Genomic DNA, 24,324 nt, shown 5'->3' with positions numbered 1-24,324 from the left:
CCAGTGAAAACCTCGGTGGGAAGGTTATCCTTGCGACTCATCTTGTAGAAGGAGAACGAAGAGATACTTGACAGCCGATTAGATCTAGCAAAAGTCCAAAGCAAACATCACTCCCACCGCCCCTCCTACCAACCAGACTAGCCTTCCCCAACTTCTTGAGATCTCTCTATTCCCACCGGAGCTGCTCTCACTTCCTTCGGCTGCACTTCCGGTCCCCGAAGGAGCTGATGGGCTTCCAGTCGCACTTCCAGTCGAGGCAGCCGTCGTTGTCCCCGTCGTCCCCGTCGTCGCGTCGCCTTCTCCTCCCCCGTCCAAGAACACCACAACTCCCTCCCAAGCTCCAATCTCGACGTATCCATTCGAAGCAACGACCTCTGATCCTTCCGTCCCAATGGCGTAGCCCTGAGCGAAACTCTGCCCGTTCCAAGTCGCGTCCTCGGGCACGACGCTCCCACCTTCTGAGGTTGTCGAACTCAATCTCTTGATCTTCTTCCCGACCGCCGTGGAGGTTGGAAGTGAGACGTCGATGGTTTCAGCTCCGAGGTTGAGGAAGACGAGCCGAGCGAGGGTTGATGAGGAGGTGTAAAGAGCATAGACGGCGAGGTCGGGGAAGGAGGTTGATTGAGGGAGGTAGACGATTTGGAGGGTCGACGCGTTGGAGGAGGGTGGAGAGATGGCTTCGGCGAGGAGGAGGTAGGCTGGGTAGGAAGGCGTCGCGGTAGCTGGTCCATTACGATCGGAGGAGAGAGGGTAGACGAAGTCGTACCTGTGAGAAGAAAGGAAGGGGAAAAGGAGAGGAGAAGCGAGTGAGATCGATCGAGATGGAGACGAGAAAAACAAAGCGACTCACCACGAGTATCCTTGCGAGTTCGCTTGATCCGAAGACTGAGCGACGAGGGTAGCTCCCTGATGAGAGTACATCCGAGTGATCCCGATACTGGCTGAGTAGAGAATCGTGTCGGCGAGCCTGGGCGGAGAGGAGAAAAGCAAGAAAACGAAGGTGAGTCGATGTGACGGAGCCTGGAGCGAGAGAAAGAAAAAACAAACCAAAGACCTTGACCGTAGGTGTTGGATATGTTTTGTTTCCCAGAACAAGAGATAGAGTTGAACTCGCCTGAAGCACGAACGAGGAGAGGGTTGAGGGTCAGCTCAGACGAAGGCGAAGAGAAGTGGAAGCCAACGAACCGATCACGAGCTCAGCTCCAACGCTTTGAGCTGAAGCGACTTGGGGTTTCCAGAGATCGACGTAGGCTGAGGGTTTGAAGGCAAGGGATCGGGAAAGAGTCAAGTCAGAGCTGAAAGGGAGACGAAACTCAAGAATACCGTTGTACGAACCAGTGATGTTCTCATGATTTACCAGAGCCTCTAAGGTCGCGAGAGCGTTCCTATCCGTGTCGCAGGTTGAGTATTGATACATCTGCGAGAGTCGAGGATCGATGAAAAGAGCGTCAGAGGAGACGCGTCGAAGGTTCAGGTCGAGAACGGACGTACGTGTTGACTGAACGTCTTGACAAGGCCTCCATCGGCGATACCAGCGTCTACGATTAGAGAAGTAGTCAGAAGCGCGGTCGATGTAGGGTCCTTGGCTGAACAAAAGAAGAGGGAAGACGAGGGAAGCGGAGGAGTCGAGAATTCGAGTGAGGCGAAAGGCGATGATTTCAACTTACAGAAGGCCCCTGCTTGGAAGAATGGTTTAGCGAGATCGAGATCAGAGGTGAGATTCGTCGACCAAGACTGAACAGATGCAGGAAAGGAGTCAGCGAGGCCTGATTGAGCGCGACGACGAAGGAGAAGTCGGAGACTCACCTCGAATTCGGACACGTATTCTTGGGCTCCCCAGGTCGAGAGATCTCGTTGGGCTGAATTGTACTGATCAGGCTCATTTCCAACTAAACAAGTGAGGGGAGAGAGGGTGTCAGGAGAAGGCTTCGGTCGTTCGTCGAAGAGGAGAGATGCGAGAAAACGGCTTACGCTCAAGAGCCTCCAGCCTCGAACCCAATCCAGCGACCGCGGCTCTGGCCTCGTCAAGTGCAGTCGCGTACGAATTGTTCCCAAAGTTCAGATCCATAACGACGAGGGTTGTGTTCGGGAGGAGGTTGATGGAGGAGTAGAAAGAAGGACCGAACGTGGTGCGAAAGATTCCTCCTGAGGGCGACTCGTCGAGGACGGGAGAGTTGATGACGGACGAAGAGAAGATAGCGGAATCGGCTGTGATCCCTCCAGGTCTGTAAAGGACAGAGAGAACGAGGAGGGTTGATCAGTCGCGAGAGGGGATGGGAAAAGAAGTCAACGGAAGACGCACCGGAAACCGACCGCTCCAGCTCGTTGCTCGATGTTGCCAATGAGCTTGAGGACGAGCGTGTTGGGGTTGGTTTCGTTCCCTAGGAAGTCCTGAACAAAAGAGGTCTCGATCGAGAAAGCGAGGAGGTGGGAGGAGAGAGGTTGGGATGCGTTGGCTGGGGTTGTCGAGGGGAGGGAGGAGAGGTCGAGGGTTGCTGCCTGAATGACGGGAAAGATCGAGAGAATCGAGGCTAGAACCAGAAGAGACGGGCATGCTCTGATCGTAAGGACATAAGGGAACAGGAGGACTCAATCAGGAAGGCGTCTCGAAGGGCTGAGGGAGAAGGAAGAGGAGTGAGGTCGTACGATTTACAAGGCCCAGATTTGATCTTTCTGGAAGGACGCTGAGGTCTTGAAGTTGATCTGAAGCAAAAGAAGAGGAGTCAGCTCAAAGGATAGCCACGAGAGACAGAAAAAGAGAATAGAGGGAGGAGGACGTCTAGGTCGTGCTCGAGCTCACCTTGGTTTGTAGAAGGAAGAGCCTCCATTCGAACGATCGTCCGCCCGTATGTTCGAAACTGAGGCCGAAGTATATAAGCGCATCAGAAGGATTTAGGAAAATGTTGTCCTTTGGTAGTGGGCGTTTGTGCGAAGAAAGAAGAGAAGGAAGGGCCTCTCTCTATTTCGAGCTCACCAACGGTCACCAATCCTTCCCGCTTCTTCCCCCTCCCCCTTCCCTTCTATGCAGTCTTCGCACTCAACTACTCACGCTCAAGAACTCGCAGATGAGGTATGGAAGGTGAGGCTTGACTCGTTCGCTTTGGGTTCTTCAAGGGAGAGAGATGGGCGTAGTGGGAAGGAGGGTCCCGAGCTCACTTCCTTCCTTCCCTCTTCTGCTCATCTCTGATCGTCCCAGGACATCGTCGCGGAACGAGGAGCCCTCCTCGCCGAGAACAAAGATCTCAAGAATTGAAACTCTGCCCTTCAGGATCGAGTCGTATCCCTGGAGCGAGAGGTCGAGAGGTTGAAGGGAGGGGCGGAGAGACTAGGAGGAGGAGGAGGAGCAGAGGTTCGTCTCGTTTCCGCCTCTCCTCTCTCCTTCCCTTCTACATCTTGAGATTTATGGATGGGCTTACGCATCACTTATGAACATCTCTTCGACCCGTAGTCGTCCTGGAACTCTGGAACTCGACCCATCGCTGGACTTCCCTCTCGCTCGACCGCTGTCTCCTCGTTCGCTTCCTCGTCGTCGTCTTCGTTCTTCCCGTCTTCCTACAAACCTCGATCTTCTGCTACCAAAGTTAGTTTTGTTTTCTTCTCTTCTCTTGAGCCTGTACACTGAATCGAGCTGAATTTTCTCCCCCACATCACAGATCCTCCCTCCTCGTCCTCCCTCCGATCTCGACCTCTTCCCGAACGAGATCCTCGCCGAGATCCTTCACCATCTCCACCAACCCTTCCACTTGTACCACTACTCGAACGTTCTCCTCGGACTCGTAGATCCTCCTCCCAGATCGAAACCTTGCAACCCAGTCGGTCTTCAACTCGGTTGTCGTCGATGGAAGGACATCGCTCAGCTTCTCTTCTACCAACAGGTCGCGTTCGACACTCGAGACCAGGTCACGCTGAAACTTGCTATAGGCTCCACCGACATGGACCACTACCATCCCATCAGGAAGTCTCAGCGAGTCGTCTGGGTCGACGTCGATGGCCTTGGTCACAGCGGAGACGCGGTCGGTGTGGATCAATGCAGAGGCCCGTCTTGTCGCTCTTGTTGACTGCTACTCCTCTCTCTTGCACGTTGGAACGAGATTTTCAGAAATCGTTTTGGTGTTATGGAAGTTCACCCAGAAGGAGGTCGCCGAGGTGTTCTCCTTTCTCTGGCATTGTTTCGACGGGAAGGACGACTCGTTCGCTCATCCCAACCACCTCCTCACCCTTCGTCTTCCTCTCCACGACCTCTCCTCTCTCCTCTCCTCGATTTCCAACAAACTCAGCTTGATCTCCAAACTTCCTCGCCTCCAACTCGACTTCCCCTTCGACCTCCCTCCCTCCCTCCTCGAAACCATCTTCCCCACTCTCGCCTCGATCCTCCAGCATCCCTCCCTCCCCGAAGGACGAGACCACATCCACGAAAATACCGGGAACGTGAAGAATTTCATCTTCGGGACTCATTCGGAAAAGGACGCGTCCGTCCTTCGAGGGAAGATTGAGGAGTTGGGAGAGTTGGAGGTCGTCGTCGAGGTCGTGGTTTTGGAGCTGTAGGCTGAAGGGAGGAGGTGGTGTCTTGTATGGTTTGGGGAGGAGTGTGTGAGTGGTTGATGAGCGATCGAGAGCAGAGGAAGCAGGGAGAAGAGGGTTGCCGACGCGTCGAAGGTCGGAGAGGGAGAATGCTGTTTTGTCCAGCTTGTTTCGTACCCATTTGTTCTTTCACCCATCTCAAATGAAATTGTTTCTCATTCAGCTCTCTCTGCACATGCTCTGCTGGATATTTTGAAAGAAGAAGTTCAGGCCGGCGGAGAGTCGTCGATGAGGTTGTCGTTGTGAAGTCGGAAGGCACCGTGGTGAAGATAAGATGATCTATAAACATTTAGAGAATTTGATCTCATCTCATTACATTCGTTTCATCGGACGCTTAGAGCAGGAAGAGTAGGAGCAGCCTGACACCGTTGTTGATTCCCCGCGATCACGACGCGTTTGTTTCCCCTCCCGACTCAGCTCTGCTGTCTCCTCGTCGGAGGCCTAGCATACTCGCTCAATCTCAAGATGCTCTGCAGAATGCAACCTTCAGACGCCTCGGTCTAGCGGGAAGTGGAGTGGAAGGCGAGGTTTCAATGTAAGATCCGCTGAGGAGAAACGAAGAGCGATTGCGACGGAGCTGCAGTTTGGTGAGATTTCGCTCGTTCAGATGAATGAGATGATGTATATGCGGAGGGAGTTCTAGAATTCGGTTGAGGAGAAGCTTGAGAAGTCTCAGCGGCTACTTTCGCGAGAGAAGATCTTGAGCTGTCGGTCTCAAGGGAAGTCGCGTCGGAACCCTGCCTTTCCTCTTTTTCAGCTTGCTTTCCCAACCCTCGGAGCTCGCGGATCTGCCCTTTTCGGGCTTGCGTTAACATACAGATGAGAGAGACTGCGAAGAGCCGAACAAGACTGCTGGAACAGCTGAGACTAGACGCGTCGTGATCTGAACCCCGTTTCGAGGCAATCTAACGATTCCAGCGACGCGATTTCTGCATTGAAAATCCTGTCTCTCTGAAGTGTTCTACAAATCTGAAGGGTCATCCTTTCGAGGTCATCCTTGCCTTGTTGGATAAAAAAGGCTGGCCGCGGACTCAATACAGGAGAAGAGGGAAGCGGGGGAAAGAGAAGAGAAGAAGAAGAGAGAGGGAAAGGATCCGAGACGGGTCGTCGGAAGGTTTGCGAGACTGCTTGATCCGAGATTCGAGATCTCGGAAGAACTTCTCTCTCGCGCTTCCTACTTAGCTCGGAGTTACAAGCGTTTTTGGGAAGCGAACATGACGCTGTGAGGAGAGAAGAAAGCTGGGGAGAGACGGAGATCAAATCGCTATCAGGAAGAAGACCTTGACCCTCTCCTCCTCCCTTCCTTCCCTTCAACTCCCAACCACCATCGAGGCTCAGCTTCTCTCTCTCTTTCTTGGTCTCCCCTTCTATCTCTGCCTCATGGCCAGTCCTCATCGTCCACCTTCCAAACCTCGAGCTCCTCCTCCCTCAACAGCAGATAAATACCCCGGCGGAGGAGCTGCTCAGCTCGAGCTCCCTCTCCTTCCTCCTCCCCTTCCCTCAACCTCCTCGACTTCCTCTGGCTTCGAAACCTCTCCTACTCCCTCCTCCTCGACCACCTTATCGCCTTACGCTACTCCTGAAGCGGACTGGGATCTCATCTGCGACCAGAAGACGATCCCTCCCGTTGAGAACGTCGTTTCTCCGGACGCTCTGCTCGAACGAGGAGTCGCAGACTACACAGTCGTAGGAGGAGGAAGGCTCGGGAGAGGGAAATTCTCAGTCGTATATAGAGCAGAAAAGGGAGGGAAAGAGGTTAGTTTCAGAGCTGTAGGAGCGTGAGATGGGAGGGAGACGAGTTGGCAAGACCCGCGTCGTTTCTTATCTCGAGCTCCCTCCTCCTTCTCCCTTCGCTCTCTCTTTGCCCCACCTTCTAGAACGCTGACCTGGTGTTCTTTTTTCATATCTTTCCTTTTCTAGTTCGCCATCAAACATACACCTCTCCATCCTCATCATCCTCTCATCGCCTCTCGACTCATTCGAGAACCAGCTCTCCTCGCTCAACTCCCTCCTCATCCCAACCTCGTCAAGGTCTACGAAACGGTTCGGACGGAAGGTCACTTCTACCTTGTGGAAGAGTACCTTCCCTCTCACGTCTCCCTCGACACCCTCTGCCTCTCCTACCCGAATCATCGCCTCCCCATCTCCCTCGTTCAACACATCCTCAACCAACTCGTCTCCGTCGCTCGAGACGCGATGCACTCCTCCTCCGTCTGCCATCGAGACATCAAACCAGAGAACGTCCTCGCCGACCCTTCAACAGGTCACATCACCCTCATCGACCTAGGTCTAGCAACCCACTTCTCGCTCTCAGCTCCAAAGCTCTCAACTTGCTGTGGAAGTCCCGCCTTCCACTCTCCCGAAATCGTCAAGTCCCTCAGTCTCCCCGTCGGCGTCGTGACTTACTGGGGACCGGAAATCGACGTCTGGTGCATAGCTCTGACGGTGTTGAGGTGCTGGTCGGGGAGGAGGTATCCTCTAGGGACGTCGCACACGAATTTGGCGGTCATGAGAGGGAGGGTCGAGGACGCGTTGGCTGGGTTGGAGGTCGGTCGAGGGAGGGAGAACGGGAGGGAGTTGAGGGAGGTGTTGAGGTCGTTTCTGGATATCGACGGGGAGAGGAGGATGGAAGCGTTCAAGAAGTATGATGTTGGGGCAGAGGTCAAGAGGGAGGTTGGATCTTACACGGAAGGACGAGATTGTGAGTCAAGCGTTTCGCTTCGTTCTTTGAGAGAGCTGAGCTGACCGTCCCTCCCCTCCTCCTCCCTTGTTTTCCAGTCAAGCAAACCACCTTCGGAATTACTACTCCTAAATACACCCTCCCCATCTACCCAGTCCCTCCGCCACTCGAAACGGAAACTCGAACGTCGTCTCCCGCTCGTCCGATCCCAAAAGGTGTCTCTCCTCAACGATCCGTCTACGACGAGCCTCTCGCCCCGGAGAAGGAACCGCCAGCGAGCTCGACGATCGTGTTACGAAATCCTGAAGATCAGCATCCCGTCAAGGTTGTTTCGTTTCTGAAGGTGAGCAGCGTCTCGGTTTCGGATCTGGACGCGTCTCGAAGGACGGGAACTGATCTCCATCTCTCGTCGTCTTCCTTCGTTCGTTTTCAGTTTGCCCTTCGTTCAGCCAACATCCTCTACCACACCAGATCCACCAACCCTCACTCCGATCCCAACTACCCGAGCTACTCGAATCCTTCCTCCAACCCTTCCTCTCCCTACCAGTCCGCGTCGACTTCGAGCTCCGATCACAGCACTCCTTCTTCCTCCAACCCTTCAACACCCTCCTCGTCCTTCCCCAAATCTTCCTTCATCACCTCATCCTCCTTCCAACCCGAAAAACCTCCGCTGGACATCCTCCAATGCGTCCTCGTCCTTCCACCTCTCCCTCCCGCACCTCGACCTCTCCCCCTCGAACCAGGAGGGTTCCTCACGTCCCTCTTCCGATCTTCGACCTCTGCTCGCTCAGCTTCGACTCCTCCAACCTCTCGGACTCCTCTCGATCCTGGAGTCAAGAACGGGAAGCGTAGTCAGAGCGGGTCGAGGAAGGAGGGAGGGAAGGATCGGAAACGTTGTCTCGTCTTCTTCGTCGCGTTCAGGTTCTCGGCTCCTGCTCCAAGCTCGTCGAGAGGAGGGGAGATGGGCATCGAGGAAAGACGAAGGAGGAGTCAGAGTCGGCGAGGGAGACGAAGCGGTGGAAGTGGGGCTGGCGGAGGAGTCGGAGGACGAACAGAGAGTCTTGCCAGGGAGAGAGAGATGTCGATCGGAGAGGGAACCGAGTCGATGGGAGCGAGGTACAGGTCGCCAGGGAGAGTCGCACGAATGGGATCGGACACGTCGAACTCGTCGAACAGCACCACCGCAGGAGCTTCCGCAACCTCTTCCTCGGACGTCAACCAACTCGAAACTCCCTCAGCCACAACCCCACTCCCTCTTCCTCGCCATCGTCGGACGACGTCCAGAGTTCGAGCTTCGTCGAGTTCAGGTCTTCGATCCTCCAGCACCACGACGGAACGAGCTCCTTCCTCTCGGCAGGTCTCCCATCAACACGCTCAAGCCCACTCCAACCTCTCCCACCCGATCACACATCCCTACCCTTCGCCCGGTCAACCAGTCGAGCCCTTCATCCTCGTTCACCTCTCAGACCCTCTCGCTCTCGCAGCCGTTCGTTCAGCCTTCTCCATCGCACCTTCCCCTCCACCTCCCTTCCAATTTGCCTCCGCTCCTCCCTCCACATCCAACCTCACATCCTCACCCACAACCGTCACCTCCTCCTCTCGAAGAGCAGCCGTCGACATCCCCTCACCGACCGAAGGCCACCTCGAGGAAGACGAACGTCCTCGAGGTCGTTCGTCAGGTCGAATCTCCGACAACTCCTACTCCTCCCACGGAACCCACTCCGGATCCTCCACCCACGTCGGAGGAAAAGGGATGCGTGCTCACGCTTCTTCTCGGTCAAAACAAGCAGCTCTTCGAGAAACGGAGGAGAATCGAGATCGAGATCAGACGCCTCGAGGAGCAACGTCGGGACCCACTTCGACAGCAGGAGGAGTCAAGTCTCGAAGCCCTCCTTCCCCCCCTTCGGACGCGGAGGACGATCTACCACTCAGTCCTGCTCCGGCTCAAGGTCGACCTCTCTTTGGATTCCCGATGTTTGAGGCTGGAGGCTTCTTCGACGATCTGACGAGCGGATCGAAGGCAGAGAGGACGAGACCTGGGTATCAGAGGAGTTTGTCGACGACGGGGAGGTTGACGTTGGATCGATAGGAGGGAGGTAGTTCTAGCTTTGTTTATCTTCTGATCGTCGTTCGTCGCTGTTGCTTTGCTTCGTGCTTTTCTTTCTAGTTTCCGTTTCGCTTCCTTCCTTTGCTCTTTTAGATCACCCTTGCTCTACATACACACTCACGACCTTTAACGATACACGATTTACACACGCAATATCTAACAAGTTTTCTGATCTCGATGCGAAGAGCAAGAGCATGGGATCATTTCGTTTCAATCGTAACACGACGCGACGGCTTCCGCTCGTCTCTCAATCGTCCATCCCATCGCCCTCTCCCGACTGAGCTCGATACATGTCGGCGAATCTGGAAGGTCGAAGGAGGACCGAGGTCAGTAAGGGGGCCGAAGTGAGAGAAAGGGGAAATTCAAACGCACTGATCACTAGTCGTTCCTTCCTCGACTCCCTTGTCGTCTCGGATCTTGATGAAGCGAGGGAACCGAATGCTCAGTCCTCTCTCGGCACCCAAGGAAGCCATTGCAGCTGGATAGACTGGCGACAGGGTGATGCTACGAAGAAAGAGAGAAAGCAAGGTCAGCTCCGTCAGAGTCTCTCGAAACGAAGTCGATCTCGACTCACTCGGCTCCTTTGATCTCCCAAACCTCAGAAGGCTTGAACCAAAAGTCAGGGATGAGTCCTGTGATGACAACGTCAAGTCAGCTGAGTGCTCGAAGTGGATGAGAAAGGGAAGAAACGAACCGTTGCTGTCGACGTTCCCAGCGTTCGCTTTCGTTCCCCTCCAGCAGACGTCGGACTCTCCTTCTTCGGGGTATCGAGCCTTGAGTTCCTTGTAGAACGCGTCCGAGAATCCAGAGATACATTTACAGACGGCTTCGAGCATTCCAGAGTCGGGGTTGTACTGTTCAAGAGGGAGGGAAGACGCGTCAGATCGAGACGAAACGAGAGAAAGGTGAGAAAGGGAACGACGCGACAGACTCACGCAAGCGAGCAGAATCGGGCTCCACCACCCCGCTTTCCTGCCATTTCCATGCCAAGCTCCGACTGGGATGAGGTCGAGCGAGTCTCCGATTCCTCCTTCGATGTAGTCCTTCTTGACTTTGAGCCATCCGAGAGAACGAACGTCTGGAGGAAGACAGACGGATAACGGTCAGCGACTTCGAGGTTCAAAACGAAGCGAAGAGATATCGACGAACCGGGCTGGTAAGTCGCTGGAAGAGCCTTCTTCTTCCCGGTTGTCTTCTTCGGCGACGAGGTCGACCCAGGTCCAACCTCCTCCTCTCCTGCACTCGCATCATCCCCGTCTCCGTCGTCCTCCTCGTCACTCTCCACGACAACGGGTTTCAATTTACCCTTCCCTTTCCCATCCTTCCCCTGAAGCTCGTCCTCCTCGAACCCATCTCCAGCCTTCCCGACTCCGTCCAAGAGCTTCACCATCAGGCCTTCAGCCTTCTTCTTGACGCACTCCTCGAAGAAAGCAGCGACGTCTTCGGGAGAGGTCGAGTCGATGCTTTGGACGTGATCGAATCGAGCGACGAGGGACGACGAGGTGGCGGACGGAGGAGGGTCGAAGGGAGGGAGAAGAGTTCGAAGGAGGTGACGGCGAAGTCGGAGAGGTTCGTCGAGGAGGGGCTGTAATAGGGAGAGAAAGGAGGAAAGAAGGTCAACGAAAGACGAGGGCTGTGAAGATGAGCTCGGACTCACGACTTCGTTGAGCAGCATCAGGTCGAAAGCAAAGACTCCCACGCCGACCTTCACGTCTGCAGCTTGAACGTCTTTCTTCGCTCGATTGCTGAGTTCCTGGAAGGTCCTGAAGGCTCCGGTCGCCTTGTCGACGGCGACGATTTCGGCATCGAGGATGAAGGAGGTGATTTCCTTGAGATCAAAGAGAGGATTGATCGTCTCGGGTGAGGAAGCGGGAGGTCGAGGGGAAGTAGAAAGTTCTGGCGGGACAGGGTTGGCGAGTATGAGCTGAAGGAGCGAGATGATATCGGGGTACTGATCGGAAGTGAGATTAGCGAAAAAGCAGAGCGGAGTCAGCGAAGGATTCGACGCGACGCGTCGTCTGCTCCAGCTATGAATCAAAACTCACCTTCTCGGTCATCTCCTCCAGATGCCTAGAAAACAACCTCACAAACAGCTTCCTCTTCTTCCCTCCCAATCCCTGCTCATTCGATGGATGTTCGCCCCACCAACCGCCCTTCCCAACTTCCTCTCGAATCGTCGCTTCCTCGTCCGCATCAACCACCCTCAGATGAACTTGAACCCTCTGACCGTCGAGCTTGGCTTCGCTGGTGAAGGCGAGATCCGGTAGTCGAGTAAAGACGTCGTCGAGGGATCGAGTGATGGAGCCGAGCATCGGGGAGAGAGGGATACCGAGGGTGAGAGGAACGAGGGAGGAGAGGGAGGAGAGGGATCCAGGAGAGAGGAGAGCGGAGGTAATGTGGTCGTACTGGTCGAAAGAAGGATCGAAGGGAATTAGTTGTCGAACGTCGAAGTGGAAATCATGCTGAGAACAAGAGCAGCTGACATTTGGATGTCGAACGTAGACGCGTCGCATGAGCTTCTCAGCTTCCTCGCACATCGCCTTCCACCTCTCTCGAACCTTCACCTCCTGAGCCGACTGCTTGCTCTTGCTCTTCCCCTTTCCCTTCCCAACCACCACCTCAGAAGTCGAGGTCACGCCTGCTCGAGCCGACTGGGGAAGGTAAAAGAACGCGTCGGCATCATGATCGAGACCGTTCGAAAGAGGAGGACGAGTGAGGGTGAAAGCTCGAGCGAGAGCGGTGGTTAGGGTGAGTCGGACAGCTCCGATCTACAGATTGACAGAACAGCACACGATCAGTTTCTAGCGAGTGGCAAGAAGAAGAGGGGAGACGACGAAGAGAGAAAACGATGGACGCACTCGAAGGTTCTGAACGAGCGTTCGGACGAGGAAGCGGACCTCTTCGCCTTTGGCCGATACGAGTAGCTTTTGGACGATCTGTAAGAGAGGACGCAATAAGCAAGGTGTCAGTTCTTGATGAGGTAGAACGAAAGACGGAACGAGATCGGACGAACGTCTCCTTTCAGCTTGTTGACTCCCGTCCCTTTCAAACCAGCCAGCTTGACGAGCTCTCCGTAGACCTTGTAAGCAATGAGAGGCGGAGGCGGAACAATAGTCCGAACGTTGACCTGTGACGAAAGAAGCGTTCAAAAGATCAGCGATTTGAAGAGGGAGAGGACGGGAGTGACAAACTCACCTTCGCCTCGAAAGCGACGTCCCCTCCATCACCAAGCTTGTCTCCCAGCTTCCTCAACGCAGCCTGAGAGAGACCCGTGACTGACTTCAGAGCTCCAGAGATGATCTGCGATCCTACGCCCAGATCCGCAGAAGGAGTGTAGGAGGGGTAGATGTGATTCGAGAAGCTATGTAGGAGGAAAAGAAGACGGTCGAGGTCAGCGACGTCTAAAGTGAGAAAAAGAGAAGGCTAAGATTTGTACAGGTAGATGGTCGAAATGAGTGAAGAAGGATCGTGGAAGGTGACCGTTCGAAGGAGACTGAGATGAGAAGAGAAAGAAGGTCGCGTTCGTCAGGTCTCAGAACTCAAGATCGAGAAGGACAGCCGCAAACAGAGCCAACTCACTTGGTGAGAATCCTACCAATAACCAGTCTCTTCTTCGTCGCAGCGATCTTGACGAATCCGCTCTCGACGAGAAACGCGTAGGTGACTCTGCCTCCAGGCCAGGATCGCACGTCGACGGACTCGGGATCGAAGAGAAGAGGGTCTACGTCGAGATCGGGGAACACTGGAAGAGGTAGCTTGGATGTAGATGCTGAATTCGAGGTGGTGGTGAAGGTTCCTTTCGACGGCGAAGGTTTGGAAGTCGAGGGTGACGCTGGAGGTTGCAACGAGGAGGGCTCGGAGGAGGAGGAGGTGGGAGGGGCTGCTTTGTCGAACATTGGGAACGCCTTGAGGATCTTCTTTGGAGGTGAGTTTGGTAGGGACCCTTCTCTCTTGACCTGTGAGCTCTTGGAAGGTCCAGAGGACGAGGTCGAGGAAGAAGGGAGAGGTTCGTTGAGCTCGATCTTCCTCTTCTTCTGTGGTACCGTTTCTCCTCCTCCTGCTGCCTCAAGCTCCTCCCTGCCCAATCTAGCAGCCATCTCCTCATCTGTCTCCTCCCTGACTCCTGCATCGTCTCCTTCATCGTCGGAGATGAGGTCTATAACGTCGTGCTCCTTCGATTTGGCCTTCCCTTTCGATTTGGTGAGCTTCGATGGAGCTGGTGGAGGAGGAGGCGGTTTGAAGAACGAGGTGAGGCTGGATTGGTTCGAAGAGGAGGAAGTGGACTTTTTAGGGGACGTAGAGGATGTTGATCGATTGGATTTGGAGTTGGAAGATTTGACCTTGGGCATCGAGAGGGAGGGAGGGAGAAGCTGAGAGAGGGAGGGAGGAGGGAGGAGAGAATGGAGCTCAGCTCCTTCGTTCGCAGAAGACCGTCTGCATCGCACTATTCTCGTTCCAAGGATGGGAGGAAATTACTGACTCTGGAGGATAGAGGAGGGTACAAAAAGTCGAGATGTTCGTTGCTGGCCGTTGAGAGGGAAGAAGAGGCCAGCTGGAAAGGAGAGGTCGTCAAGGTCGAAACTCGTCAGCCCCCAAACCATCACTCCCTTTCCTTTACCTCTTTATCGATCATGGCCACACCGAATTTTCCACGTTCACCTGAAGATACTCAAGATGAGCTCAAGAAAGTCAGTACACTGCAAAGTGAAAAAGGGGAGGAGGTCGAGAGCATCGGAGGGGGTTCCGAGCTCGAGCTCACACCCGCCTTCCTTCTCTTTTTTCCATGGTTCTTGCTGTTCCCAAAACAGTTCGCCGTCGAACGATATGCCCTGATTCAAGAGAACATCAACCTTAAGTCGCAAAACATCGTGCTTTGGGTCGCTCTGTAACCAAACGCGTCGAGAATATTGAAGGAAATCGCTCGACCACTTCTGTCTCGAGCGGCCAAGCTCCGAGGCATATCATCAAATTCGTTATTCGTGTAAAAGAGGTGGGAGGTGAAGAAGCTACGAGATTGCGTCCTTAACTAAAGCTGCGAGCAGCAAAGAAACGGACGCGCCGTCCTCATCTCCTCCCCTTCAGTGCTTCTTACTCTCCATCCTCACCCCGATCAACCCCCCAAACAACCTCAAATCCGTCTGCCTCTCCCAAACCTCACTCTTCCCCTTCCCCTTGCCCTTTTCCAGCATCGTCAACCCACCCATCCTCTCCTCTAACCCCTCCTCAACAACAGGCCAGATCCTCCTCCCTCCTCGACTCAACCTCCTCTCCTCCTCCTCCGCTCGCTCATCCCCTCCGGTATCTAACCCGTCCCCAACCAACCAAACGCTGATCCTCCCATCGCAGAACTCGTTGTCGGACGCGACAAGGTCGACGACGCGTTGGGAGAAGGAGGTGGGAGGGGAGTTGGGGGACCAATCGCCTAGGTAGGGGATTCGAAGGGAGGTGGTGAATCGAGGGAGGTAGATAATGATGCGAGGGAAGGATCGAAGGGCGTCGGAGATGAAGACGCGTGGGTCGATCAACGGACGGTCGATGGGTGGGATGTAGCGGAGACTGAGGACTTCCGTTCGAGTTCGTTGTTCTTCGATCCCTCCGTTCCTTCTCCTCCTCTCCTCCTCCTCCTCCTCCTCCTCTCTACTCGCTCCCCCTCCCGATCTCGGACCACCCAACAACCTCTCCAGCTCCTCAAAGATCTCCACCGTCGGTCGCACGAACGTCAACCCAAGCTGCTTGGGCCTGAGTCTCGCCAGATGTTGCCTCGAAGCTTCGTTGGTGACGAGATCGATGGGTAAACCGATGTTAATGATTTCCAGTTTGGGTCGAGGAGGGATGAGTTGGAGACCGAAGGGGAAGGCGCGTGGAGGTTCCGAGTAAGGGGAGGAGGGGATGGGGAAGGTTGGGAGGAGGGAAAGGGAGGTGAGGTTTTTGAGAGAGGGGGAGAGGAGGATTTTGTCTGGAAGGAAGGAAGTAAGGAGGACGATGAGAAGGGAAAAACGACGCGGAAGGAGAGGGACCAAGGGAGGAAGAAAGGACGAACAAATGTCCGCTGGCTGACCGTATCCTTCCAAGAGCGAAAGCGTCTTGACGAAAGGAAGAGCGTGGAAGTCCGGGTTGTCGAGGAGAAGCATGAAGTTGAACCATCTGGGAGGGAAGAAAGAAGGGAAACACAGAGGGGTCAACTCGACGACGCGTCCCTCCCCTCCCCTCCCTCCCTCCCCTCCTCAAATCCCAAGAAACCTCCAAACTCACGATTCATACCCTCCAACAACACAGTCCCTCCACAGTTCCGCTCTAAGAATCGACCACCACTCCCTCGAAACCTTCAACCACCTCCAAGACGAGATAGGGTACCCGTTCGCTGATCTCCTCTCTCCCACGAGGCTCATGTAGTTCGGATTAGCAGGGTTGAGCGGGGATCGAGCTTGAAGATTAGCGATCTGACGTTCTGTAAGGGGTTGGTGTGGGTTGAGGAGGAGGGGAGGAGGGAGGATGAGACTGGAGAAGAAAGGAAGGAAGGAAGTGTGAGCTCGAGGTCGAACCTTCCACAGGGGAAGAAGAGCTGGAACTCACGCCCTCGATTCCTCCAGGGCCATAAGTATAATTTTGCTTCGTAATTCGTAAGGAAGGTAAGGCATGGGGAACCCTTTGTTAGTCGAAAAGACGTGTTTCCCGACTTGGAAGCTGATGGAGGAGGAGGAGGATTGGGCGACGTTGGAGATTCCTAGGGCTAGAAGATTTGCGAGGAAAGCGAAAGGCAAAAGTCAGACCGAGAGTTGATACCTTTTGGAGACGGAAAAGGAGATCGAACTGACCGAGATTGGCTGTAGCATCGAGAATGGGAGGAAGAAGGAGAGGAACTGAGGGAGGGAGGAAGGATCAGAGGGAAGGCATCGTCAGCAGAGCTTCCCTTCTCTTTGGATGTAAAGCGACCTCGCTCCTAGAGCCGATGATGAACGCTTTACCTAGGAAGGCCATCTACGAGTATATCCCAAACAGAACTGAACTTCTTCGATGCTGATGGTATGGAGGGAAGGAAGGAAGAAGAAGCGAGCTCACAGCGGGGCTTCAATCGAAAGCTCGTCACTCCCCTCCCTCCCTCCACTCTTCTCTTCCTCCAACTACATTTCTCTCTTCAGATCTTTCCCTTCGAAACCATGTTCAGATCCATCTTCCAACCTTCCTACCTCTCTGTCTCGACTCGACCTCTCAGAAACGGCTCAGTCTCGCGAGTTCAACGAACCCTTTCCTCCTCCTCCGGCGTTCAGCTTCGACAAGGGAACGAACCCGCTGCTGGTTCGCCCAAGAAGGATGCTACTCCTCAGAGAACTAGAGGTGGGGATGAGGAGGGAGTGAAGGTTAGTGTGTCTTAGTCTTTACATATCTTCTCTCGTGGTGTTGCTCGAAACGAAACGAACCGAAAGCTCACCTCCGTCCCCTCCTCGGCTCTCTCTTCTCTCTTGCAGACGGACGACGTAGCCTCTACCAACGCTGCTTTCCAACCTGGATTGAGCTCCGAACAGGCCGCTAAAGGGATTGAGAAGGAGGTGAGTTGCTTGTACCTGCTCTTTTTTTTCAGAGACGCGTGTTTTGACGACGCATCTATTTCTCCCTCGACTGATCGATCTCTTTCGAAGACTGGAGACTCCCTTCAATCGTCCCCTGCTAATCCGAAAGCTTCTAAACCTAAGGGCCCTCAGCAGGGGGTTAGCGATGCGACGGATGAGGGCAGGAAATAAGGGGAGGGGGGAGGGAGAGAGAGGGGAGAGGTGAGTTGAAAGTTTCATTCGTCTGCTGTTCGATTTGGGTCAGATGAACTGACTCGGACTTTCCTTTCAGATCATACTGAAGTGGTAACAGCTGATGATATGCTAGCGTCACTCGTTTGGGCTAAGGTATGGGACGGTGGGTCGAAGCAAGAAAGGATCGGATCGGACGTGTCGCGAGCGAGGTTCTCGTCGCCTCTCTGACCGAGCAGATCAACCAGCATCCCTTTCTACTCGTTCTTCGGGACTGTATCTAGACAGTACTCAGACTGATCGTTCCCTTGAAAGTAGAGACCTCCTCCTTTCCCAGCCCGGTTTGAAAGGCGCGTCGTCAAAGACAGGTCGCGTCCGCTTCGAACTCTAGATAGCTCACTCACTCCTCTTCGACAACTCTCCTCCGGCGCACGAAGAGCTCCGAAAAACTCCAAAATCTCCTTCAGACGAACTTCCAGCCATCCCAGACGAACTAATGCGAAACAAAACCCTCTCGAGAGCGTGGGCGAGCTCAACGTCCATCGAACCCCTCCCTCCAGCACTGCCCCCCATTCCATCTCTCTCGGCCTATGAAAAATCTCTTCCAAGGATTGTATAAATCGAAGCAAGCAAGTAGCAAAAAATCCGATCTCGGCCAACTTTTCACGCCTGGCCCGCTTCGCCTTCCCTCTCTCTCGATGACAGCTGATTGCACTCCCAACCTCCACCCTCTCCCTCTCCCCTCCCTTCCTTTTCCCTTCCTTCCCACTTCCAACCAACCCATCTATGGCCACCACCACCACCGCCAACCCCCCTCCCACCTCCTCCCGCATCGGCTTCCTAAGCGGATGGGGCAACTCTTCTCTCTCTCGAACTCTCGGACGAGGAGGAGCATCGCAAGGTCAACGAATCGTCGTCCCTCTTCCTCCTTCTTCTGCTTCCGTTGGATCGAACCAAGTCAGCCAGGACGGGAAGAGACAGACGTTGTTTGGACCTCATATCGGTGGGGACGAGGAGGATGATGAGTTTGGAGGAGAAGGAGGGGAGGGGGAGGGAAGGAAGGAGAGTGTGAGTGTCGAGACGGTCAAAGGGTGGATTGAGAGGAGTAAGAGTGGAGAGGTTAGTTCTTTTCTTCTTTCGTTTCGTTTCGTTTCGTTTCGTTTCTTTTGGTTTGGGTTTGGAGCGTGGTAGGGAGGGATGATGTGGATCGAGGGATCGGTATAGGAGGAGAGGATGGCCAGGAGAAGAGGGAGGAGGAGGGAAGGGAGGAGAAGAGCGATGCGACCGGACTTTACTCGGCTCCCTTTCGCTTTCCTTCCTTCCTTCCTCTTTTCCCTCTTTCCTCTCAGCATCGTCTCGTATAGACGATCCTGTAGACGAGCGTCCAAACTGTCTTCTCGATCAGGAGGGAGGAGAGGGACGAGCATGGAAGGAGGGGAGCGAAGGGAGGAAGGAGAGAGGCTCGCCAGCTTCGGTGGTCCGAGCCGTCTCTTTCCTCTCCTTTCTTCTTCCTTCCTCCATCGATCCCTCCTTACCACACCTACCTTCGTTCCCTCTCTCTTTCTCTTTGCCTGTAGATGGCTCTGTCCGATCTCAGGTGCAGTGCAGGAGGAAGGTTTTCTCTCTCCTCCTTTAGCTGGAGCAGGGCCGCGGTTCTCTCTCTTTCTCTGCTTCGTTCGTCCTTGGCTGTTTCGAACACCCAAGAGACGAGGGACGGGGTTTCGATCCAGTCAGATCGAGAGGGAAGGTTTTCTCGATGGAAAGTGGAGGAGTTTGGGTTTCTTTATCTTTGACGACGATCTTGTAGACTTTTGATGTTTGCTTCCTCGTTTTCAACTGAAACGAACACACACACTCTTCCTCGCTGAACGAACACAGATTACTGACTCTCTTCTCCCTTCTTCCTTCTCTTCCCCTCCCTCTCTCCCAGAACCCTCACCCAACCACAACCCTCCAATCGCTCGTCAACCTCAAACGACCGACGCTCTCTCTCTCCCCTCTCCCCTCCTCTCCGATCAACGCGTCCTCCTCCTCCTCCTCCTCCCTCCACCTCCTCAAATTCACCTACGACGCTTCCTCTCCAACCGTCTTCATCTCCATTCGACTCATCCTTCCCTCTCCAACCCCCACCGATCCTCACCTCACCGTCTCGGAAGTCGTCTGGGCAGGTCAAGCGCCAGGAGGATTCGCTCAAGCGTTCGTTCTTCCCGAGGACGGAGCTATCGATCTCGGAACGGCGACCGAGCATCTTGTGAGGATGTACGAAGAGGAGGACGCGGAGGAGAAGAAGAGGATGAGTTCGATTACGACGTCGACGGCGGGGATGCAGATCGGAGGAGGAGAGGGAGTCACGCCTGAGAACAGCAGCAACCTGAGGTCGTCGTCGGGTCGAGGAGGGCTCATGAGCGGGTTGTTCAGAGGTGGAAGGAGGGATAACGATCTGGAGGCTCAGCATGGTGTTGCGATGGCTCCTGTTGGAGCGAGTGCTGCCGCTGCTGCTTCTGCTGGAGAGGGAGAGAAGAAGAAGGAGGTCAGGAAGGGAGTCAGGGTTGTGATTCGACTCGAGGCGAGAGGAGAGAAGGGTGAGTCGCCTCTCTTTCCTTTCTTTCTTCTTCTTCTCCTTCCCGACAAGTTCTTTGAACAGCTGACTCGTAATCTTGGGTTGGTTCGATGTTCTCTCAGGCGAAGCTCTCAGCAACCTCAACGCTCAACAAACCCACCTCGAGATCACTCACTCTCGAGGACGATCCGGAACCACCGCTACCATCGAGGCTCCTCCTCACGTCGCTGGTGGAACCAAGGAGACTCCTGCTGCTGCTGGTGAAGGAGCCGTTGCTGAGGGAGTCGTCGTCGTCGAGGGAAGGAGAAGCACTTGGAGTGTGAAAGTCATTCGACGGGAAGCTCTCGTTCGTTTCTCCTCTCTCCTCCTTTCCGTCTCCTCTTTCGTTCTGTCTGACTGACGCGTTTCTTCCTTCGTCCCTCTGCATCAGATCGGTTCCCACACCTTCCACCTCCGAGAAATCTTCGGTCTCACCTCCTCCACCACCACCACCACCCCCAACCCTCCTTCTACCTACCCTCCTCAAGCCGACGACGACCCTTACGCGTCCACCCCGAACGAATGCATCATCTGTCTCGTTTCCCCTCGAGACGTCGTCCTTCTTCCGTGCCGACATCTCGTCGTTTGCAAGGAGTGTGCGATCGGGATGGTCGAGTTCGGGGCGGGAGGGAAGGTGATGAGGAGGGAGGGGGAGGGAGAGTTTGGAGCGAGTGAGACGGGGAACGGTGCGGGAGAGGGAGGTGCTGGAGGAGGAGAGGGAGGGACAGGTACTGCTGCTGAGGTTCCGGTTGCGGCCGCTCCGGCTCCTGCTGCTGGGAGGAGGAAGAAGAAGGCGAAGGGATGGCAGTGCCCTGTTCGTAGCCCCTTTCGTTCTTTCTTTCGTTCTCTTCCACGACGCGACTCGAAACTGACCGCTGTTCTTTCGTTCTTCCTTTTCCTTTTCTCCTCACAGGTCTGTCGACTCCCCTACACCTCCATGCTCCGAGTCGCTCTCCCTTCCTCCAAACCAGGACTCGAAACCACCATGGCTGCTACCCACCCCTCGACCCACTCCCTCCAAGACCACTCGGTCCTTGACTCCAAGAAGGACGACGACCTCTCCCACACGGAGAACGTCATCCCCGTTCGAGCTTCTTCTCCGGTTCCTACCCTTCCTGGACGAGCCGAGAGCATCTTGGCCCCTGATGGGGATGAGCCTGAGGTGGAGGAGGGAGAGGGAGAGAGACCTCAGTTCGTTGTGGGTGCGGGAGCGGGAGCGGAGGAGGACGAGGAGGAGAGGAGGAGGAGGGTTGAGGGGAGTGCCTGATCAAGTCTCGTCTTCTTCTTGCTCTTCGGGTGGGGTTTGTTGAGGTTTTCTTTGTAAACGGTCGAGGTTCTTCTCTCTCCCGTTCGCTCTCCCTTCTCTCTTTCTTCGCTTCGTTCGTTGTTTCCCATTAGCTTCCGTTCTCTTTCTTCGCTTCGCCTCTTCTGCTTTGTACGAGCTGCTACATATTGCTCCCTCCCTCTTTCTTGCTTCGATAGTGTATACGTTTCACGAATCCCATTCCGTTTTGCTTTCCTTTCACCTAAACTTGGAGCCGATTTGATCCGAGGGAAGGTTTTGCCGATTTACTTTGCTCGAATCGGCGTCTAATCGGCCATCGAATCAATATTTTAGACTCCTGAATCGGCGAGGAGTCAAAGCGCCGGTTGAAGATGGCGAGACGCGTCTCGCCGATTCTCCAATAACCCTTTGCCAAAGCATAACGGGCTCCAGGGGTCTTCAATATGCTCCCAGAATGTTAAGTGGTACTATCGAACTAGTGTAGACGTGGCTAAATCATTTCTGATTGTAGATCTGTGAAAGAGAGCGACGCGTCGCGTTCACTCAGCCTCTTCTTTTTCGCTTCAACCGGCTTCCTTGACACCACGAGTCACTGACCTGTCACAGACGTATCCCTCGACTACATACCATAGTTTTGGGCCCCTCAGCGTGAAGTTTTTCGTCTTCACGAAGCGAAGAATGAGTGAGAGATTAATCGGCGGGACTGGCCAATTCATTCAGCCTCGATTCACCAGCCGAGAGCCGATTTTCGAGTGAGTTAACGATCCTCTCCAAAGTGGTCAATAATCGGCTGCCGATTTCAGAAGGTCAAAAAATCAAATCGGCTCCAAGTTTACTTTCACCGACGCGTCGAACTCTTTCGTTCGTTCTCTTCTTCGTGTGTTTCTTGTTTTTTCGGCTCTTTTTCTTGATATGCGTTTTTGCTCTTCTAGGTTCTATCGATATGGGTTTTTGATCTCGACCGTGCTTCGAATCGTAGTGGAGAGGAAGGAAGGAAGAGGACGCGGGAGGCCAGGTTGGAGAGAGACGCGCCTCGACTAAGTCAGAGAGGTGGGTTTTCGGTAGAGAGCGAGAAGAAGTGTTAGGCATAAGAAGGTCATCGTAACAAGTCGTAAAACAAGAAAGCAAAAAGAAAAACGGCCCCTCGACGCACAGTAGTCCTCAATGGAGCGGGATCGACAAGAAATATTTTGAGTTGTTCAGCAGGACGACTCCGGGACCGGTCGAGTTGGAGACTAAGGGGAGGGAGAACATCCTGTCGAACACTGTGTTATCCCAGACCGAGAGAGAGAAATCGTAGCGAACGAAGCGAAAGAAAGGTCAGCTCGATTCGATTCGACGCGTCTCGTTCTTTTCCCTCTCCCTCGTCCCTTCCAAACCAGCACAACCCAAGCTCTTCCCGGCGAGACGAGACGACGATCCCTTCGAAACCTGCCCCCAATTGATCTGAGCTCAAAGAAAGACCAAACGGAACTCACAATCCAGAACCCAACCCCTCGCAAAACTATCGCACGCGCTCCTTTCAAGCAGCAGGAACGGCGGCACGTCCAACGAACGTAGATATCTGTAGACGATGGACGGTTGAGGGGATCCGAAGCGGTTGGCGGAAAGATAGGCTTGACGCCATTTCTCGTCGAGGAGACGGGAGCAGTGCGTTGGGTCGGGGCAGGTTGGAGCCTGGGGTCCGGGAACGAAAGGAGGAGTTGGGGGGTGGTTGGTGAGTTTGAAAGGGGAGGGAGGGGAGAGAAAGGGAGGAAAGGGAAAGAGGCGTACACAAGGGTAGTCTCGAGCGACGTTGTTGAGGGAGAGTTTGAGGAGTCGTTCGAGGAACCAGGATCGTCTGGGAGGGAGAACGAGAAGGAGACGAGGGTGAGTTCAAGAAGGAAGAAGGAGACGAGGATGGACTCACTTCTTCTCTAGTTTCCATCGTGTCTCGTGAGAGAGAGTTCCGAGCTCGGCTTGGTTCCTGTGAGGAGAGAAGGAACGAAGGGGAGTCGAAGGTCAGCAAACGTGAAGTCGAGTCGAGATCGAGGGAAAGAAAGGGAACCCACCATCCTGGAAGATTGTCGAGAACGAACTTGGAAGCCTCTTTGTAGACGTCCGGAAGCGAGAGGAGCTCGGCGATGGACATGGCTTTGATAGGGTTGCCGGCGGCGTAAGAAAACAAGAAGGAGATGCAGAGAGGGAGGAGGGAGTCGATCGAATATTTATGAGCGAAGAGGATCAGGCGTTCGACGTTGTCCCAGTTGATCGACAGGGAGAGATGAGGGTAGAGGTGGTGAACTGCGACGAAGAGAAAGCTCATCAGCCTCGTCGAGAAGAGAAGAGGAAGGAAGAAGGCGGACGAACGGAAGTCGTGAAACGCGAGCGCCTCCTCTCCGGGAAGAGAAATCGAAGCGTAAACCCCATCAGGTTCCCTCTTCCCAGCCTTCTTCTTCTTAGGCTTCTTCTTCTTCTTCCTCCTCTCCGTTCCAGCACCCTCTGAAGCAGCCCCCGTCGTAGCGTTGCTGACTTCCGAAAACGATGTCGACGGTCGCTCCTCCGTTTCCGTCGACGAGTCCTGTCCTGTTTGAGCTCCTAGGTCGCTCTCGTGTGAGGGAATGTTCAAGGAGGATGATATATCATCGGTGGGAAGTGGATCGGATGAAGTTGAGGTTGAGGTGTAGGTGAAAGTCGAGGAGGAGATGGAGAGACGGCTGATGGTTGAAGGGGACCCTGATCTGAACTGAGCGGTCGAGGATTCGGCCCAGTTTCCCTCGAGGATGGACTGGAAGAAGGTACAAGAGAAGCGGAGAGGGACAGAGTGGACCCTGCAAAAGAAAACGAAAGGGAAAGTCAGACGAAGCTCGACGAGACGGAGGGCGAGCTGACACCCTTCTTCTTGCTCCCTTTTTCCTCCCACTGCATCCCCCATTTCTAGCAGCATCTCTAGCCCAAGCTCGTCCCCACAGCATAGCTTACACAAGATCAAAATGAACTCACCAGAAGACCTTCCCCCCAATCTCAACTCTACAATCCGTCGTCTTGTCTCTGAACCTGAACGTCCTCTCGATCTCGAAGTCCAGCTCGTCTTCATCTTCCTCCTGGCTATTTGACTCTGACAAGGGTCGCCTGAGATTCGAACTGGGTCCTCCGCTGTCTTTGAGGAATTCGAGGTCTTCGTTCTCGTTGAGGACGAGGGAGGAGTGAGTCGGAGGGAAAGGGTTGGGAAGGCGGGTTGTAGTATGGGGATTCGCAGGAGAACGAGAGTTTCGAGCGATGAGGACGTGGCTGAGATAGAGTGAATAGATCGTCAGCGAGAGTGGCTCTGTGGAAGGGATAGAGGGTTACTCA

At 54.4% G+C, this 24,324-nt stretch overlaps 8 protein-coding genes across 8 annotated transcripts; 4 read left to right on the top strand and 4 right to left on the bottom strand.

The window, feature by feature from the left end:
- Window positions 1-45: 45 nt before the first annotated feature.
- BDY24DRAFT_393077 (glycosyl hydrolase family 79 C-terminal domain-containing protein) lies at window positions 46-2,920 on the bottom strand. The gene is made up of 12 exons (XM_076641005.1): window positions 2,801-2,920; window positions 2,647-2,703; window positions 2,303-2,557; window positions 1,972-2,225; window positions 1,807-1,889; window positions 1,668-1,734; window positions 1,492-1,586; window positions 1,336-1,417; window positions 1,186-1,251; window positions 1,048-1,114; window positions 851-967; window positions 46-766 (listed from the first exon to the last, which is right to left on the bottom strand). The coding sequence occupies exons 1-12, from the start codon at window positions 2,881-2,883 to the stop codon at window positions 85-87; spliced, it is 1,908 nt and encodes a 635-aa protein (XP_076495653.1). The 5' UTR covers window positions 2,884-2,920; the 3' UTR covers window positions 46-84.
- Window positions 2,921-3,450: 530 nt separating this feature from the next.
- Window positions 3,451-4,546, top strand: BDY24DRAFT_393069 (uncharacterized protein; the record flags this gene model as incomplete). The annotated part of the gene is made up of 2 exons (XM_076641004.1): window positions 3,451-3,580; window positions 3,654-4,546. Coding segments are annotated over 2 exons (759 nt in total), but the record flags the coding sequence as incomplete, so codon positions are not given.
- A 1,326-nt stretch (window positions 4,547-5,872) lies between these two features.
- Window positions 5,873-9,539, top strand: BDY24DRAFT_393066 (uncharacterized protein). Its single transcript, XM_076641003.1, has 4 exons — window positions 5,873-6,336; window positions 6,502-7,282; window positions 7,360-7,604; window positions 7,695-9,539. The coding sequence occupies exons 1-4, from the start codon at window positions 5,962-5,964 to the stop codon at window positions 9,348-9,350; spliced, it is 3,057 nt and encodes a 1,018-aa protein (XP_076495651.1). The 5' UTR covers window positions 5,873-5,961; the 3' UTR covers window positions 9,351-9,539.
- An 8-nt stretch (window positions 9,540-9,547) lies between these two features.
- On the bottom strand, window positions 9,548-13,902 carry BDY24DRAFT_352748 (uncharacterized protein). Its single transcript, XM_076637744.1, has 15 exons — window positions 13,849-13,902; window positions 12,948-13,782; window positions 12,805-12,861; window positions 12,564-12,729; window positions 12,382-12,495; window positions 12,227-12,304; window positions 11,852-12,136; window positions 11,414-11,773; window positions 11,026-11,319; window positions 10,518-10,953; window positions 10,304-10,446; window positions 10,063-10,222; window positions 9,943-10,000; window positions 9,741-9,872; window positions 9,548-9,670 (listed from the first exon to the last, which is right to left on the bottom strand). Exons 2-15 carry the CDS (start codon window positions 13,715-13,717, stop codon window positions 9,616-9,618), a joined length of 3,108 nt encoding a protein of 1,035 aa, XP_076495650.1. The 5' UTR covers window positions 13,718-13,782; window positions 13,849-13,902; the 3' UTR covers window positions 9,548-9,615.
- A 394-nt stretch (window positions 13,903-14,296) lies between these two features.
- Window positions 14,297-16,391, bottom strand: BDY24DRAFT_107164 (uncharacterized protein). Its single transcript, XM_076635839.1, has 5 exons — window positions 16,334-16,391; window positions 16,184-16,228; window positions 15,942-16,098; window positions 15,621-15,866; window positions 14,297-15,512 (listed from the first exon to the last, which is right to left on the bottom strand). Exons 1-5 carry the CDS (start codon window positions 16,344-16,346, stop codon window positions 14,447-14,449), a joined length of 1,527 nt encoding a protein of 508 aa, XP_076495649.1. The 5' UTR covers window positions 16,347-16,391; the 3' UTR covers window positions 14,297-14,446.
- Window positions 16,392-16,491: 100 nt separating this feature from the next.
- BDY24DRAFT_442411 (uncharacterized protein) lies at window positions 16,492-17,259 on the top strand. The gene is made up of 4 exons (XM_076644682.1): window positions 16,492-16,726; window positions 16,835-16,915; window positions 17,006-17,137; window positions 17,208-17,259. The coding sequence occupies exons 1-3, from the start codon at window positions 16,526-16,528 to the stop codon at window positions 17,105-17,107; spliced, it is 384 nt and encodes a 127-aa protein (XP_076495648.1). The 5' UTR covers window positions 16,492-16,525; the 3' UTR covers window positions 17,108-17,137; window positions 17,208-17,259.
- Window positions 17,260-17,893: 634 nt separating this feature from the next.
- On the top strand, window positions 17,894-20,973 carry BDY24DRAFT_370900 (uncharacterized protein; the record flags this gene model as incomplete). The annotated part of the gene is made up of 5 exons (XM_076638130.1): window positions 17,894-18,175; window positions 19,038-19,689; window positions 19,790-20,013; window positions 20,098-20,520; window positions 20,620-20,973. The coding sequence occupies 5 exons, from the start codon at window positions 17,894-17,896 to the stop codon at window positions 20,971-20,973; spliced, it is 1,935 nt and encodes a 644-aa protein (XP_076495647.1).
- A 1,099-nt stretch (window positions 20,974-22,072) lies between these two features.
- Window positions 22,073-23,457, bottom strand: BDY24DRAFT_393052 (uncharacterized protein). Its single transcript, XM_076641002.1, has 5 exons — window positions 23,043-23,457; window positions 22,901-22,957; window positions 22,765-22,831; window positions 22,470-22,668; window positions 22,073-22,256 (listed from the first exon to the last, which is right to left on the bottom strand). Exons 1-5 carry the CDS (start codon window positions 23,294-23,296, stop codon window positions 22,153-22,155), a joined length of 681 nt encoding a protein of 226 aa, XP_076495646.1. The 5' UTR covers window positions 23,297-23,457; the 3' UTR covers window positions 22,073-22,152.
- Between the last annotated feature and the right edge of the window lie 867 nt (window positions 23,458-24,324).

Source organism: Mrakia frigida (assembly GCF_051309035.1).
Source record: "Mrakia frigida strain ATCC 22029 unplaced genomic scaffold BDY24scaffold_20, whole genome shotgun sequence".
Taxonomy (NCBI): domain Eukaryota; kingdom Fungi; phylum Basidiomycota; class Tremellomycetes; order Cystofilobasidiales; family Mrakiaceae; genus Mrakia; species Mrakia frigida.
Note: the sequence above shows the minus strand (reverse complement) of the source record. Positions and strands in the feature narration are given on the sequence as shown.

Coding starts and splice junctions, on each gene's coding strand:
- BDY24DRAFT_393077 (XM_076641005.1), bottom strand. CDS start 2,883: ATGCGCTTATATACTTCGGCCTCAGTTTCGAACATACGGGCGGACGAT. Junction 2,704..2,800: donor TCTTCCTTCTACAAACCAAG/GTGAGCTCGAGC, acceptor CTTTTGCTTCAG/ATCAACTTCAAGACCTCAGC. Junction 767..850: donor AACTCGCAAGGATACTCGTG/GTGAGTCGCTTT, acceptor TTCTTCTCACAG/GTACGACTTCGTCTACCCTC.
- BDY24DRAFT_393066 (XM_076641003.1), top strand. CDS start 5,962: ATGGCCAGTCCTCATCGTCCACCTTCCAAACCTCGAGCTCCTCCTCCC. Junction 6,337..6,501: donor CAGAAAAGGGAGGGAAAGAG/GTTAGTTTCAGA, acceptor TTCCTTTTCTAG/TTCGCCATCAAACATACACC. Junction 7,283..7,359: donor TTACACGGAAGGACGAGATT/GTGAGTCAAGCG, acceptor CTTGTTTTCCAG/TCAAGCAAACCACCTTCGGA.
- BDY24DRAFT_352748 (XM_076637744.1), bottom strand. CDS start 13,717: ATGCCCAAGGTCAAATCTTCCAACTCCAAATCCAATCGATCAACATCC. Junction 12,496..12,563: donor ACGTCGCTTTCGAGGCGAAG/GTGAGTTTGTCA, acceptor CTTTCGTCACAG/GTCAACGTTCGGACTATTGT. Junction 11,320..11,413: donor TGGAGGAGATGACCGAGAAG/GTGAGTTTTGAT, acceptor ACTTCCGATCAG/TACCCCGATATCATCTCGCT.
- BDY24DRAFT_107164 (XM_076635839.1), bottom strand. Junction 15,867..15,941: donor GCCCTGGAGGAATCGAGGGC/GTGAGTTCCAGC, acceptor TTTCTTCTCCAG/TCTCATCCTCCCTCCTCCCC. Junction 15,513..15,620: donor GTTGTTGGAGGGTATGAATC/GTGAGTTTGGAG, acceptor CTTCCCTCCCAG/ATGGTTCAACTTCATGCTTC.
- BDY24DRAFT_442411 (XM_076644682.1), top strand. CDS start 16,526: ATGTTCAGATCCATCTTCCAACCTTCCTACCTCTCTGTCTCGACTCGA. Junction 16,727..16,834: donor GGGATGAGGAGGGAGTGAAG/GTTAGTGTGTCT, acceptor TCTCTCTTGCAG/ACGGACGACGTAGCCTCTAC. Junction 16,916..17,005: donor CTAAAGGGATTGAGAAGGAG/GTGAGTTGCTTG, acceptor TCTCTTTCGAAG/ACTGGAGACTCCCTTCAATC.
- BDY24DRAFT_393052 (XM_076641002.1), bottom strand. CDS start 23,296: ATGAGCTTTCTCTTCGTCGCAGTTCACCACCTCTACCCTCATCTCTCC. Junction 22,832..22,900: donor CGATGGAAACTAGAGAAGAA/GTGAGTCCATCC, acceptor TCTCCCTCCCAG/ACGATCCTGGTTCCTCGAAC. Junction 22,257..22,469: donor GAGGGGTTGGGTTCTGGATT/GTGAGTTCCGTT, acceptor GGGATAACACAG/TGTTCGACAGGATGTTCTCC.